The following is a 17,613-nucleotide window of genomic DNA, read 5'->3' on the forward strand; positions in this document are numbered from 1 at the left end:
TTTCTCCTGTGTTACATGTTATAAGCTGAAACTTTGCCTTCTTACTAATATCGAGGTGCTCTTTTGATTTCTGGTGTTCATTTTAACACGTCTCTTGTTACGTGGGTAGGGTCACGTGACCTGGTGTTGCAAAAAGGCTTATTCACTGCAATACCAACGTCACCCACTTTTTTCCACGACCTCGAAATGGCTAATTATTCGAGTACGTGCATGTCGTATTTGAAATATGTATATAACCTTTTGTTTTACGCTGAAATTGCTGAAGAAATTTTCAAATATGATACGTCGCTTGAGGCAGAAGTTAACGATATACATCTTAAGGTATAAATTTCAAGTAAATATTTCCCGCCATTTTTGCGACCTTGTGAAACAGAATTACAAAAGTTATTTTTTAAATTTTCGATGACTGAGCAATGAAAGTGCCTATCACCTTCTGGCGATATTCACAGTATTGATCTTACATGGGGTAAGATGATGAATAAGTCGTAAAAATTTCAGTTTGAGTGCGGCTTCTTGAAGTTATTCTCACATTTGTAATTTCATTTCCAGAAGGCCCAGGGTAAGATTAGCTATTCGCTAAACCTGGTGTATTTTATAAATACTTTTTAAACCTTCTTAAATAAAGCTATCATAAATGTTATAAAGGTTTTTCCATGTCATATGCTAATTATGTGACGTATGAGCAGGCATTTGTGGTTATTCGTTGTTCCTTGTAATTCGAAACACCGGCTTCTATGTGAAAACTAACTTGCCATAATTTCTATAAGGTTAATGGGCAAAACAATGACGTATTTTTTTATTTAATTTATCTATGCCAATAAAGTTTTGTATATTATATGATTACTCCTCATACGTCACAGCCATTAGCATATGGCATAGAAATACCTTAATAACTTCAAGCAGATGCACTCAAACTTTTTTCCGCGTTAATTAACCTCTTACTCTGTGTAGAATCATGCAATACTGTGAATATTGTCAGAAGAGGCACTTTAAACCAGAGTGAAGTTGGTGTCAGGTTTTAGAGTCAGATTTTGGAGTCAGGTTTTCGGATCTAGGGTCAGATTTTTTCCGGGGGGCGTCACATCATGTTGAACACAAAGTGCTCTATATTCGAAGAAACGCTTTGATTTACCATAAGACCCACACCAAGCTTTACTCACACGATATTTCTTGAGATTCGTTGTTTTTGGGGATCGAAACACTCACCTCAAAGAAAATAAACAGCGGTTTCAGATTTTTTGAGCTGTTTTATCTACTATCAACGGGCTTCATGCCACAAATACTTCGAGTACCGCTCCCTTATATCGAGTTACTGAACCCTTTTATTTCAAAATGTTGACGCACTTTTTCTTAACGAAAAATATCCATGCTTTACGTCGAATAAGCCAAGCCGTAGTTTGATGTCCAAATATACTGTCGATGAAGCAGTACACATAAAAGCATTAAGAAATATCACTTGATGTCAGATTTTTGAGTCAGATTTTTCTGTCACGCCGCGTGAGAGAGTGATCCACAAAATTCTTTTTTTAACCATTATATTTTTCTTGAATTTTGACATCTCCCAACAAGCGTCATTTCTACGGGATCTTCAAGAACGCATTTGGAAGTCAAAATCTAGTCTCCCGAAGAAATATCACTTGTTGTCAGATTTTTGAGTCAGATTTTTCTGTCACGCCGCGTGAGAGAGTGATCATGTTACAAAGCAGATTACAATACGTGATTATAGGGTTTAGTTAGCTCAATGATCCCCAAAGACAACGAATCTCAAGAAATATCGTGTGAGTAAAGCTTGGTGTGGGTTTTATAGTAAATCAAAGCGTTTCTTCGAATATAGAGCACTTTGTGTTCAACATGATGTGACGCCCCCCGGAAAAAATCTGACACTAGATCCGAAAACCTGACTCCAAAATCTGACTCTAAAACCTGACACCAACTTCACTCTGGTGTCTGATAAGATGCTGAAAAGCATTCTTTATTTCGCACTGACATAAAAATACTAGCGGGAGAAGAAAAAAAAAAAAAAAATAGCGCTGCTTTAGAAGACGCCATTTCTTACAGGATTTAGTTTTCGAATCGAGTCACATTTACTTTGCTTTGCTTAGATTTTCGCTTACATTCTTGGGGTTCATGTTACGTCATAGCCACCATGTTAGTTGACTATACCAAGCATTCCTCATTACTGCGGTTTTCCATATTCTGCGAACTCAGACATTTCAATGGCTTTTTGTCAAAGTTGGTTTTAACTGCCGCCAGTGAAGAATATAAAAAATACCGACTGATTATTTTTGATTGACGGCAGCGAAAAACCTAATTTCAGCGTGCAGCTTGCAACTACCGAGTTTGCAAAATATCGAAACCGCAGCAAGCTTCTCTTGTTAGATCAACCAAGATGGCGGCTGTTTTAATTGTTTTTCGTATCTCAAGGAAATGTTCGGTCACATGACAGCCCCATGATTCAGCGCGCGCCTTACTCGTTACCAGTTTTCTCCACAACCTCAGGAAGACCGAATATAGTTAAAATGGTAAATATGAGTGAATGCAAAATTATATGAAATGAAAAATATCGAAATGACAACAACCTTGAAAAACAAACAAACTATTTTTTACAACGCGATGTAAAAATATTCAATTCGGTATCAAAGGACTGACAGAGACACAAATAAAAGAGAGAGTGTAGAATAAAGTATTTCATTTGTTAAGTGCATCATCATGAAACTGCTGCGACTAATATACACGGTTTTATGGCAGCAAGTATACAATTAATTTTACAGAATTCATTTTTTACACCAGTTACATCAGCCGTTTGGATATCGCAATTTTCCCCCCTTTTTAGGGAAAACCTTTTGACAGACTTCAATAGGTATTTTGAACTAGTTTTGCAGACATTGTTAAATTATCTTGCCATGTGGGTCAGGCATACAAATCTTAGTATAGCCTGAAGCTCATTGGCTACTGATTAGCCAATAAAACTTTAGGATATTTCCTTCATGGTTCATCTTTGCGATGATTGGCTTGATAAATCAGCCAATCAAATTTGACGCTTTCAGTCAATAAAGACCTTTGCATGCATTGGCTGTTTACGTCAAAAATCATGCCTCAAGTTGGTTATGTATGTCAAAATAAATCATAATGCTGATTGGCTGAACGGGTCAGGCGATAAGCTTGACGCTGATTGGCTTTATGGATAGGTCAGCTTGTCGCTGATAGGCTGTATGGGTCAGTTTGTTTTGAGGCTGATTGACTGTAGGGGTCAATCAAGTTGACGCTGATTGGCTGTATTGGTCAGTCCGCTTGATGCTGATTGGCTGTTTATGTCAACCAATAGTTCTCATAAGCTGATTGGTTGCATGAAAAGCTTGATAATTATTGGTTGTTTACGGTAACCAATAATATCAGGAAAAACACCATGAGATCGCAATAATAAAGCAACCAAAATTTGTGTGTTCAATATGAAAATCCTGCGAGAGAGTTGAGGGAAAGATATTCAATTCTCCACCCGGGAGTTTAAATCCAAGAAAAATGGGAAATTGGAAAAGGAATTATGATATTACTGCTTTTGGTTATATACGAAAATAAATTAACCTATATTTATCAAAAGGGAACAAACCACCAGGTGAAGAATGAGGTAAGGAAATAAAAGAAGAAGCAACAATGAATACATAGCACTTGTTGAATCACGCAATCTTGTTGATGATGGCCGTGTGAAGAGAGTTTAACTGTGTTGTCCATCTGTCAAGGCCTGTGAATCTAAACAACCAAAATGAAATAATTAGCCATGTTCGAAACGAGCGAGAACCCCTCTTATTTAAAAAAAAATACATTTTATATTTAACATTTAACATTTTACAACCATCACTGCCCGCGCGTTCGTTCATGTGGGTTTGGGGAAAAACCGGTTTTTGGGGGAACTTTGGAAATTTGGAACGAGCGAGAATTGAAACCGAGCAAAAAGGAAGCGAAGAGGAAGAGGGCTAGGTCTCATTTTTCTCGTGGGCACGTAGTCGAAACAGGAACCCCAAAACGCCGATTCTTCCTCACACCCATCTTCCGTGAGGTTCGCTCCACACACGCACTACCACTACATTCTATACCCAACAACCAACTCTCAATTCATATGTGGATTTATATGGAGGGAGGAAAAGCGGAGAAAAACACTAGTGACAAGGGAGAGAATAACACATTGAATTGATGGTTTTCAACCACTCCCAAGAGAATTGAATAACAAAAGACACGGCTGCCATGTTGGAGGACATAACAAAAGAATTCATTGACAATTCTTTTGTTAATTTCGCCGCCGTGACAACCATCAATAAGGTCAACTCACGCATGATTCAGTCCGAGCCGGCGCTCGAACCTGAACCACAGCGGTGAGACTGGAAGTGGGCAGTAAGCCACTACTCCACCCATGCCACCCTTGCATTTATTAATTCTCTTTGCACGCAGGTATTTGCAATTGGGTCAACCAACAGGGCTTGAGATATTTGAGATATTTGCGAAACGAATGATGATAATAATTATTATTATCCAACTCTACTCAGTAGGGCCTTATAATGACACTACACATATATCTTCATCACGGCTCTACTAGCAGGGTACAGACTGTTGCGCATTTTGCTTGGATGTAGTTCTACTGAAGAAATAGAAAACGCGCTCGCGTGCTGTGTGCAGTTATAAAGCACGCGGGGATTGGCAGAATACGAGAGAAGTGTTAGGAGAAGCACGACGCGTAGCAGAATGCTTCTCGACACTTCTCGGGTGTTCTGCCTATCCCTCAGTGCTTTATAACTCCACACAGCACAGCAAGCAAGTTTTTTTTATAGATACAAGTTACAATAACCGTTATTTTAGATAGGAAATGACGCATCTGAAAGTGCGCGCGCGTGTTGTGTGCTCTCATAAAGCACGCGTTCCCAACCAATCAAAACGCGAGATTTGTAACAGTTATTTTATAAAGAGTCGTGCTCACCTGTCGGCGCTTTGCGATCGTCTGTCGAGCTCTAACAACTGGTTTACTTGATCAATCCTACCGTGAATTGTACTGAAGAAAACAAACAAATAAGAAAAGCTTTAGAAATATTGTGTGTGTATTCTTCGCATTGATAACTAAGACACATCGTGAGTATGCGCGCATCTCACAAATCAGTCAAATCTCACAAATCTCACATGCGCGCATCTCGCGCTCATGTGGACAAGATATTGTACTGGAAAACAAATAAGAAAAGCTTTAGAAATATTGTGTGTGTATACACGCATTGATAACTACGACACATCGTGAGTATGCGCGCATCTCACAAATAAATATCGCGCGCATGTGGACAAGATATTGTGCTGGAAAACAAATAAGAAAAGCTTTAGAAATATTGTGCGTGTATTCTCTGTATTCTCGCATTAACAACTACAACACAGTGCGTATGCGCGCATCTCACAAACAAATATCGCGCACGCGTGGACGAGATTGCATGAGCTCGCAAGCACAGACGTTTATTCTCTGAGTCCTTATCGCGTCTTGGATTGAATTTAGAACCCCAGACATCTAAGAGACCAATCGACACAATAATATCTTTGAATGTTATTCTTTGCAATTAAATCACAGTTAGGCTTACTTATCTAGTATACACGATACCAACAAGCTCTCCACTTCATCTCTGTCAATATTGAGTTCCTATGAGCAAACCAGAGATAATCATTAAATACCACAAATACTAACAATAGTTAGTTTAGCAAAAGTTCTTTGATAATAGACCCCTTGTTGCATGTGACGTCGAAGCAGTTGCATTTTGGAGGACAAAACATACAAAAACAATTCATCTCATGAGAATTGGAAACCTATTGTTATGTCCTCAAAATTGAACTGCATTCCGACGTGTTGCAATGAATGGACCCCTATAGCTTGGCCCAAGTGTTTCCGATTTTATAACAGCAGTTATTCCCCTGATTACTATTTCTTTGTCTGGTAGCAAAATTTGAGAAAATAGTGTATAGACTGTGCGAGGCCAAAACAATAAAATGCTCTCTAATAGTTTTAGGAATAGAGTTGTGAAATTGCGCAAAATGAGAGTAGTGGCATACCTTAGAAATGAATGGAATATGGATTCTTGTATAAGGTCTGAAGATATAATAAAATCGTTAGTAAGTCATTATCGTCATCGTTCTCTGGCACCATCATTATTACCGCTATCATCATGAACATCATCTTCCTCACAGATATAACCATCACAGACAAAACCATCATCATCACCATCATCAGCACCATCATCAGCACCATCATCAACACCATCATCAGCACTATCTTATCATCCATCATCATCAGTCATCACCACAATAGACCTCTTCGGCTCTGACGTAATGTTTTCCCATTTCAGACCACGTGTCATTCCCTAGAGTATCGTTTCTTTGTTTACAAGATTAAGATAGTACATGAGAAGACACATGAATATGGATACAACTCAAACAAAGAATATTATTCTCAAGGGAATGACACGTGGTCTGAAATGGGAAAACATTATGCCCACACCGAGGAGGCCCATTATCATCACCAGGACCACTACTATCATCAATCATCATCATTAACAACATCACGATCATAATCATGATCATGATCATTACCACCACCAAGTATCATCATCACCATCATCATTATCGCCATTATCAATATCAACATCATCAATATCAACACTATGTATTATTTGATCAATTCATTAGCGTAATTAATGTAAGAAATGTAAGTTTCAAATAAAATTGTTTGATAAAAAAATCGACATCATATACCACGTGATACCACTGATACCATTGGAACCACGTGATATGATGCACAGTCAGTGGTGTACATGTAGCAAGTTTAGGGAGGCAGGCGGGAAGTGAACCTCTCCAAAAAAGTTTAACTGAAGCTCCACCCCCCCCCCCCCCCCCACACACCTTATGACCGAGACCTCCATACACCCCTGGTCACAGTAAAACACATGTATGACTTACTTGATAAGCTTTATCAATACTTGTGTTCTGATGTTCCGTAAAAGATCTGGACAGAGAGAAAAGACAATTGGTATGAATAATCTAATAGAGCTTGTGTAGGAAGTGCATACAGCTGTAAGCAGAGCGCGCCACATTCTCTCCCATCCATACCTTCGATATGTTCTCTTATAAACTGATCATCCATTATGTTTTTTCTGAAGAAAAAAAAAGATATATAAAAGTAAGCCAAGAAACACTTTTACTCTTACATGTGTCAATAACACACGCAGAAAAGTACAATTACCCATAAGACCAGACAAGACGTTGCTTTGGGGTTCGATAAAATAGTCCTTTTCATTCACGGTTCCCTGCACCATATTGAAAAGTAACGTGCGTGTGCATCAAAGCGAAAACAGCAGTGACCTTGTAATGATATACATGTAGATGTGTGAATAATATTGTCCAAGGTGTTAGAAAAGGTCTCTATCATTGAAAAATCGTCCTTGCTTTCATGCACAGGCAAGGTTACCTTTTGAAATAGCAAAGGGAACAGTGAAGGGGACTATAGAGGTTTTGCACCATCAAGCGCCCATGCCCATAATACAATTTGGGCCGCCTGTGGTTAGATGTCAGAACAATAAAATATCTTTGCTCTTAGGAATTGTATTCTTTCTTATAAAAAAAGATTGTATTGTTCCTGCCAACTAACATGGCTGCCATGACAGGAGGCACAACATGGAGTCGTTCTCCCCTGGGAAACTCAAATCTTTCATGTATAAATCAGATTAGACCAGATTCAATTGTTCCTGCCTCTTCTTATGGCTGCCATCACTTGATGGTGCAAAGCCTCTATTGAAGGATTTATTGAAAAGCCCTTTTCCTTCCATCCTACTGCAGTACACTGTAAGAACAACGTAATGCTGAAGTATAGATGGAGATGCATTTTCTTAATATTATACCTTACCTGTTTGTTTTAAGGATCTTTTCAAATTCATTGATGTCGTCGTTCTGATAAGCACTGACTAGATTTGTCATGGCTAAGATTTCTGGGTCATTCTTATAGGGCTTGGCCTGGGGATTATTTACAACAAATAATATTGTATAATGATAGTTAGACTACAGCAGCAACGAAACAAAGAATGTTAACAACAGCAAAGCAACAACAACAGCAGCTACAACAACAACAGCAACTGCGACAACAACAGCAGCAGCAGCAGCAACAACAACAGCAACAACAACAGCAGCAACAACAACAGCAACAACAGCAACAGCAGCAGCAATGACAACAGCAGCAACAATAACAGAAGCAACTGCAACAAGAACAGCAGCAATAATGAAAAACAGTTACAACAACAACATTATCAACAACAGTAACAGCTACGACAACAGCAGCAACTACAACAACAGAGTGACCTACATGTAGACCGTTAAAAATGAAATAAGAAAGGAATTTGCACAAACCTCTTGAGAATCAAAGGGATTTATTCCAGATTTCATCAGCATGTTTGCCAGTACCAGATACTTTAAACAGGTTGTACGTCTTGGACTACCAGACTCGTCGTAATTTTTAAACGCCTACAAAAATGTATTTCATTAAACACAAAATAAGTGCATTTAATCCATAGCTGTTAAATATATACACTGTATTGAAGAAATGCTGTAGAAAATGCGTGCTGTGTGCAGTCATAAAGCACACAGAGTGTTGGCAGAACATTAGAAAAGTTTTACGAGAAGCACGACGCGTAGCAGAAGTGAGCGGTATCTTTTCAAAATGTTATAATCTCCTGAACTAAAAGAAACTTCCTGAAAGTATTCATTTATTGACTGTCATAACTTCAAAAGTGCTCTTTATAGTGTTCATAAAATCTTGACAAAAATGCCTGTTTTTTTTGAATCTGAGTATACTGTATGATACTTTTAACTGTGCATCTTGGAAAAGATCTACAGTATTAGTCTGTCATAACTTCAAAAGTTTTGTAAAGTGTTCTCCATAGTGTGCATAAAATCTTGACAAAAATGCCTGGTTTTTGATTCTGAGTATGTGATACTTTAAACAGTCCATCTTGGAAAAGATCTACAGTATTAGTCTTGGTGCAATGTTTATCCATTTCAAAAAACATGTCATTCTCTTGAGAATTCTTTGTTTGAGTTGTATCCATATTCATATGCCTTCTCGTGACACAAATAATACTCGGGGGAATGACATGTGATCTGAAATGCGAAAACATTGCACCAAGACTGATAAGGCCAACCCAAAATTAAGTGTACTTCCTGTTGCGCGACCAACCCTAATTTTCTTGCCGATTTTTGCAGACACTAAGGCCCCGTCCACACGTATCCGGAAATTTTTGTATCTGCAAATTTTTTTTTTGCGGATACGGGTTGCATCCACACGTGTCCGGAAATCTTTGTGTCCGTATCGTAAATTTTACGAAAACAGATACGTGTGGATGGTGAAAACGATTCGAATACGCTGCGTGTGGACGCAAACATTTTCGTATCCGCAAAAAATAATTTGCGGATACACAAATTTCCAGATACGTGTGGACGGGGCCTGATATTATTTTCATCCCCAAATGCACCACTGGGTTCCCAGTAAGCTCATTTCCACTGTTATATCAGTTAAGAAAAATCCAACCTACTGACCCCAATTTGTTTTCTCATGCAACAGGAAACACACTTATTGTTTTGTTTAGCCTTAGGTCTATTTTCTTGCAGAGTGAAAATAAAGACTGTACTTTTTATTACTATACACATACCTCAAAGAAATCAGTATGTGCTTTCTCGTAGTCACCTTCCCTCAAGTGCATCTTGCCACCACATTCTAGAAAACAATGAGTATGTTCAATTAACTTAACAATTATTTAAAATAGAAACAATCATATTGCATATTGCTAGTGCACTTTCCTCTGGGGTCTCATTGACTGATGATAATAGCTTAAATACACATGGTAACGATATTTTCACATGTGAAAATAACATGTTATTTTCACATGTGAAAATATCAGTTTTTCAAAAAGGAGAAATATAGGTATTTTACGGATAATTATATGATAATGTTGGATCTCTCTCATGGGTAGCATGGGTGGCGTAGGCTGCTAACTCCTTGTCTTTCACCGCTGTGAGTCCAGCGGTTTGGGTCACTGGTTCAAGCCCTGTGGTTGCCACATGTCAATTGAGTTTGTTTGATGTGTTGTTCTCTCCTATGCTACCAGTGTTTTTTCTGGGTTTTTCAGTTTCCTCCCTCCCTCAACATGTAAGTTGAGGGTTGTGTACATAGAATATTAAATGTAGTAGTAGTGTGTGTGTGAATTACAAGTGAGATTTTTTTTTGCCACGAAGGTTTTACTCCGGATTTTCTGGTTGTTTCTTCCTCCATAAAAACAAAATTTACTCACAATTTCATATACAGTACAGCACATGTATAAAGTCTTGATATCTTTCCTTACCTCTGATCACACCCATGATAAGAGGATGTGGAATGGCAGATTTGATGTGAAGAGATTGCTCATACAATGCTTTGAGCTTTTTGTTATTTTTCTGAAAAAAATTTTTAAGATATATTTAAAAAAAAAATAAACACAGGTTGTTCTCCAGTAAGAAATCTGATGATAGGAGAAACTTTAATAATAATAAATAATGGGAGGTTCTTGTATAGCGCATTCATACAACGTCTCAATACGCTTTACATTAATGACCATTGGAGGACTATACGGGGCTGCATATTAAGGCGTGATTAGCAGCCGTGCAGCTTACATTGTTAGTACATTAGTGTTATGCCTCCAGACAGGGATAGGCTTTTGAATTGGGAGACAATCCCCTACTCTTACATGAATAATTCAACAGGGTTGGGAGACAGGGCCTATATGGTTTAAAGTCAGAGAAGACTTGAAGGTCTAACTGTTTGCAGATGTAACTACAAAGGCAGCACCTTCTCCTCAATTATTTTAAGACCCTGAGTGTTGGTCCGGCTTAGGCTTGAACCATGACCTCCAGCACAACAGACTGAGGCTCTTACCAACTGACCTAACCAGGTGGCGGAAGATAGCATAAGTCAAAATAAAAATGAGAAGAATGGAAAATGGAATGAAAAGCATGGAGGGACAAAAGGAAAAGAAAACAATGCTGTGTTAGCTCATTCATATTCTATTTCAATTGCGGATTTGAATGAGGGTTACGGATTCATCAGCTATATGCAGCTGCAGTTTACATATGTATTTCATTTTTACAAAGTAAAACAAATCTACATGTACCTGTGCTGTATACATCTGTATTTCTAAAGCATAAATTTCAAGAAGCTGTGTTCCTTTCTTCAGATCATCTTCCCCTTCATCTGTCTGCAGGAGATTATAATAAAAAAAGAAATAAGATGGTACAATAAGGTAGGGATCCAATACATACAGTACAGTGTACATGCTCGTAAACTATGCAAGCTACTTACTAAGGAATTTAAAAAGGTGTAAAGTTTACAAATTAGAGTGAAGTCATTAAACAAGTGAAATAGATATAAGATTAACACACTTTAGTAGACCTTAATTCCATTGTTTTCTTTTGTGTCTATTTGACTATTACATGTTGACTAGTAATTTTTATTTCACAGGTTTAATACCTTCACTCTACTGTTAAATGAATAAATAAACAAACAAACAAACAAATAAATAAATCACTTTATTTAAGTGTCTACATTAGTCATTCTAGCGCTTTCACACTAATTGGTACACTTTTCACTCACACGCACTACCACTACATTCAATATTCTATGCACACAATGTTCAACTCACATGTTGATTTTTACGGAGGGAGGAAACCGGAGAACCCGGAGAAAACCCTCATAGCATAGGAGAGAACAACACATCAAACAAACTCAATTGACATATAGTGACCGTAGGGCTCCAACCAGCGACCCGACCCGTTGGACTCACAGCTGTGAAAGACAACGCGTTAGCCGCGAACACCACCCATGCTACAATGAAGATAATGGGATTACCTGACAGGATTGATGCAACTGTTTAAGAATTTTTGACAATTTATTGAACTCCATTCTGTCATAGTAGAGCTTCCCAAGCTATAAAAAAATGAAAACAAAAAACAGACAAGTTTAATTTCATATATGTAATAAACATAAAATCCTTAATCAAGGGTGAGACCAAACAAACTTTACTCACTCTTATTAATGTAATTATAAGTAAGCCAAGGAATCTAGGAATCTAGGGATTGGTGTTATATATTTTAGTGGTTGGGTTGGTGTGGGAACCTTGTAGGGGACACTATGTCCTATTATTCCCTCACCGGTACATTTTTTTTCTGTACGAATCTTTAAATAAATAAATAATAAATAAATAAATCTAACCCAAGTCAGAAGTGCATGTGCTGTTACACCCCAATTGATTCCCAAACACATATTAAACACAGGATATTTACAGTATTTACCTTGGTATTTGTCTTGAACCATAGTCTATCATTCTTTGCATCCCTCAGTGCTTCCAGAGTAGTTTCATAAAAATTTTGAAGTAATTCCATCTATTGGGCAAAAAAAATATTTGCATTGATCAGTGAGTGCGAAAGGAGATATTGAGGTTAGCCTTATCGTGATAATCTCCTAGCTAGGATTGAAAGAACAGGTTTATCAAGACAGTTTTGAGAAAAAGCCAACAATATCAAATACATTGAATAATATTTTTTTATTGTTGGTAAAAATTCATCTACTCAGGTCAATTAATTATTATTTTTTATGTACGACGAAACATGTTTGGATTTGAGGAGCTTGTTCTATTTCTCGAAATATTATTTTTTAATATAAAAAAAAAGATTAAAAGAAGGAATCTCAAAAGTTTATAATTGTTTTATAATACAAGTACCAGGGCTTAAAATTGACTTAAATAACAGCCGGTAAGTCGCTGGTCATGTTGACCAGCCAAGGCATACCTGGCTTAATGCTACTGGTCAAAATGACAAGCAAGGCAAAGATTTGACCCGACAAGTTCCAATTCTAGGCACACATTGACTGATGTCCAGACGTTATTTAAGTCCTGAATACCTGGTATTTATTATTTATAATGCACAAATTACATGTAGGAATATGATCAAATGTGCAAATATAAAAAGTAATATATGTATTGCACAAAAATTATTAAAAGTACCTGTTTAGATGTTGAAATATAATCCAAGATGGAGTTTATTGATTTCTCTGAATGATTTCTAGTTACTGCACTCTGGAAAAAATCATAGAAAATATTTTTTTTTTAATCTTTCAGAAAACAATTTAGGTCAGTTACTGAGGATGGCCAAAATATCAAAACCATAAAATGTCATACTGTACACCAACTTGCAAGAACGTTGTCATACGAAAATAGAACATTAGTGATTTAGTGGGATAGGAATTATATTAAAAAACAAAAGAAGATCACTGAAGCTGAACTTTTTCTTTTGTCTTTTAATGAATTCCTTTCTCACTAAATTACAAAATGTTCTATTCTTGTATGACAACCTTGCAAGTAGGTGTATATTTATCTTCTTCATTATATTCTATCTGTTCGTACAGTTTACATTATATTTATTTCCTATTGAAAAACAAACTCTTTTTATCTTCTGTCTGGTCACGGATAATAAACATGAACAGTACAATGGTTGATATTACGGTCATCATTATCTTGCATTAACCCATTAGCCTCACTTCTATGTGCATGTACATGCATAGATATGATTTCAAAGCCAAAACACCTCTTACACTTGTTTAAAGATTTTTGACTTAGGACTTTGAATTTCGGGCTTCCTGTGTCCAAGATGTTAGAAAAATATTATGGGATGAGAGAGGGAGAGAGTTTGCTTGTGCAGTTCATTGTAATTCTTTGGAGTTTGAATCTTAAAGTCTGATTAGTGTCTATAAAACCAAATTGAGGAGTCTTTATTTCTTCAACAACACTGACAAATTTTCAATCAATCGATCAATCATCCAATCAATCACATGCCACATGTGGAAATATGTTTTCCACTGAAATTGCAATTGGAATTTAGAAGTTGTTTTTTGTGTGAGGAGGAAAAATGGGAAACCCTCAAAGCACAGGAAAGAACGAACAATGTATAGATCTACTCGGTTATGATACCGAGGTTGGCAGGACTCAAACACTGGTCGCATCCCAAATTTAATGTAATAATGACAGCTAGCTATTGTACATCTCATGATACATACGTACCTTGATATATGTCAAGAGTTGTATATAACGAGTCATCATTTCTTCATAATTGCCCTGGAAAATAAAAATAAAAATAATGTAACACAGGGGATATGGAGGGGGACAGGCTCCCCTTCTTCTTGCTAATACCCACAACATTTTCCAATCACATCCTCCCTTCCCCACTTTACTCCCCCCCCCCCCCCTTCAATTTTTATTCTTGCATACTATTAAAGTGCAATTGGGCAAGGCTTTGGATATAGTGCTATATAAAGAAATTAACTATTTATAATGAAAATTAACGCTAAAATCCGACATTTCGGAGTCATCTTGGCTCGATTATGAAGGTTTAATAACGTCGGATTTTAGCGTTAATTTTCATTATAAGTACATTTTCAAAATCTGTCTTACTTAAATTAACTATTATTATTATTAATAATAATATAATAATAATAATAATTATTATTATTATCATTATTATTATTATTATTATTATACTAGACAGACAGACAGATTTATTTGGAGTTTTGCTCTGGCATAAATCAACTTTAGTCCAAATAGACTGAATTACATTGACTATTAGATTATTATAAATATAAAACTCAAATCTATTGTGTAGCCTTAAATTTAATTAAATACTATAACTAAGTTTCATTCAATGATATTATAATCTAGTGATCCATGGTCCTTTTAGCACAATGCCATGTAATTTCGTAATATTACTCTTTCACATCTTGTTGTTTGATAACTGTACAGTACACTTACTAGTTTAAAATTAATCTTTATCATCTGTTTAAGAGCCTTGAATCCCCATTCACCTTTCTCTTGCTCTAGATCAAGAACCTTCAACAACAAACTAAATGTTAGTGAGGTGTGGTGTACTGTAGTTGTTAATGTTGTGTGGTGTACAGTTAAGTGAAGTGTAGTACATAATTGTGGCGTAGACTATAGGTCTTTTTGTACATGTACTGTACACTGTTTAGCATAGTTTTTACCATCAGGGACGTAGCAAGCCGTGGAAAATGAGGTGGGGATGGCACAAAGTATTCTTTGCAATACATTTTATAGAATCCTGGTGCAAATCTTGGCCAGGATGTTGTGCAGATCCTGCATGGATCCTAGTAGGGCCCTGAACAGGAACTTGAACAGAATCCTAAAGGATCTCGTACAGGATCCTATAGGATCTTGGACAGGATCTAGAACAGGATCCTACATGATCTTGAACAGGATCCTACATGATCTTGAACAGGATCCTACAGAATCCATCAAGAGCTTGAACAGGTTCCTACAGGGTCTTGAACAGGATTCTACTGTACAAGTTCTTGAAAAAGCATTCTCTATGAGCCAAATATTCGAAAAAAAGCAAAGTAGGTCCTGGTTGTCCATCTATATCATTCCAGTGTAGCATCACTTTACAGTATATGTATTTTTTTCACCTTCTGGAAATTCTGCAGAGCTGCCTTAGGATCGTCCTCTTTCAGTGCCTTAGAATTGTAATATTGATTTTCTAGGTCAACGTCAGGTTCTGACGTGCTGTCCTCTGAATATTCCTGGAATAAGAGAAATTACATTTTATTGACCATAATAATAATAATAATAATAATAATAATAATAATAATAATAATAATTAACTTTGTTTATAGAGGATAACACTTGACAGTAATTCAACTGATAAACTAGTGGTCCTATTTTAACGTCTCTAGTTAATTAGGGACGGGGCTGCCATTAACGTGATCATCCGAGCCACGTGAAGGTCTAACCATTTGCAGATGTAATTACAAAGGCAGCACCTTCTCCTCAGTTATTTTAAGACCCTGAGTGTTGGTCCGGCTGAGGCTTGAACCACAACCTCCTGCACAGACCGACACTCTTACCAACTGAGCTAGCCGGGTGGCGGTTAAAATACAAATGCAATCCATAAATAAATAAATACATGTAATAAATGGGATTTAACAGTGGCATTTCTACAGAAGAGCTATTCATCCACTGTAATTCCAATTGGAATTTAGGAGTTGATCTTTGTGGAGGGAGGAAAGCCGGAGAAACTGGGAAAACCCTCGAAGCACAGGAGAGACCAACAAACAACTCTACTCGCATATGACACTGAGCTCAGCGGGACTTGAACCTGGGTTGCATTGGTGAGAGGCAGGCGCTCTCACCGCTACGCCACGTGTGCTTCCAATTTTACTAATCTAAGTATCAAACCCCCTCTTCCTTATTAAATATATACTACTATTTCTGATGAATTACAGACCCATTTAAGACTACAGACTCCTGTATACAGGTTTAACTTCTCCTCATTGCAGTTGATTTTTGTAAATGATTCGCTATATAACTTAAACAAATTAAAGCTAAACCTATACAAATGAGTATGCCGTCAAAGAACACAGCAGCAGTTAGTGAATGAAAAAAGCTATAACACAATAAAATAACTTTTCATTTTTTTCATTTTTTTCTTTCTTTTCTCATTCACATTGTCTTTAAAATCATGAAAATTGGAAAGAAGAAATAGTAGAATATATTTGATTTTAATATTTTTGGAGTAACATACTGCAATTAATACAAGCATATATATATATATGTGTCTGTGAGCCCTGTACTTAAATCAAACTGTTATAGGCCAATGCACTATTTAGTAGGCCATTTCCCTGCGTAAGTATATAGACAGTCAGTCACCTGAAACTTAATGGCTGATAAATATGTACAGGTATTATTCTGTGAGCAAATCCTATGAAGCTCTCGGCTCTACAGTTCTAAAAAATACTGCACAAAGTGGATAAAACTGCAGTAGTTACTAAAGGAAAGTTCAGAACTTCTTTCTTCAAATGAAATTACGAAAATCAGGAGAAATATTCCAGGAGAAAATGTCAGCAATCAACTCTAAATTTAGAGGCAAATTTCAATGATTTTGATCAGGTTTTAGAGCATTTCTTACTCACCAAATCATAGTCTTCTTCATCATCGCACATATAGTCATCGTCCACGTCGGACATCGTTGAAAAATGCCCGAAAAGTTTGGATTTTTTGGGGAAAAAGTTGAACAGAACTGACAAAAATGTAGGGTAAAACAGACTCGACACTAGGTTACCTCTGTTTAAAATAGATGTGAGGGACTGAACCACAGGTAGCCCAAGCAATATTTTAGAGTCCCTAGTAACAAAGGTTTAAAATAGGTATTAAAAATTGGCTAGTTTAGAAATATTAAAAGCGTAAAAGTTAAATCTACCTATGTGCATATATTTTTTCAAGTAAGAGAGGAATAAATTCAAAAAGTTTTAAAAACTCAATCAGTTTCCGTGACCAGATTAAATTCAAATCCTTCCGATGATACGATGTATAAGAGTGACAAAATATACTAAAATTCAAACAATATTCGTGTTTTTTTTTGTATTTGTTTAAATATACTTATGTACATTTTAGATATTTCATAAAGTTATTCAAATACAAAGGTTTGGGTTAGCTGTGGTGAGTCTGGCATGGATGACCGCGT

General features: G+C 36.7%; 1 protein-coding gene across 1 annotated transcript; it reads right to left on the reverse strand.

The window, feature by feature from the left end:
- Positions 1-2,674: 2,674 nt before the first annotated feature.
- On the reverse strand, positions 2,675-17,200 carry LOC116289153 (COP9 signalosome complex subunit 2). The gene is made up of 18 exons (XM_089033171.1): positions 17,063-17,200; positions 15,560-15,673; positions 14,889-14,966; positions 14,145-14,198; positions 13,092-13,163; positions 12,382-12,471; positions 11,939-12,016; positions 11,205-11,288; positions 10,401-10,491; positions 9,711-9,775; positions 8,413-8,526; positions 7,916-8,022; positions 7,123-7,166; positions 6,973-7,018; positions 6,070-6,106; positions 5,604-5,662; positions 4,967-5,038; positions 2,675-3,747 (listed from the first exon to the last, which is right to left on the reverse strand). Exons 1-18 carry the CDS (start codon positions 17,114-17,116, stop codon positions 3,675-3,677), a joined length of 1,332 nt encoding a protein of 443 aa, XP_088889297.1. The 5' UTR covers positions 17,117-17,200; the 3' UTR covers positions 2,675-3,674.
- Positions 17,201-17,613: the final 413 nt, after the last annotated feature.

The sequence above is a fragment of the Actinia tenebrosa genome, unplaced genomic scaffold (genome assembly GCF_029948245.1).
Source record: "Actinia tenebrosa isolate PJP-AT-01 unplaced genomic scaffold, QUT_ActTen_1.0 PGA_scaffold1__47_contigs__length_23844297, whole genome shotgun sequence".
NCBI lineage: Eukaryota > Metazoa > Cnidaria > Anthozoa > Actiniaria > Actiniidae > Actinia > Actinia tenebrosa.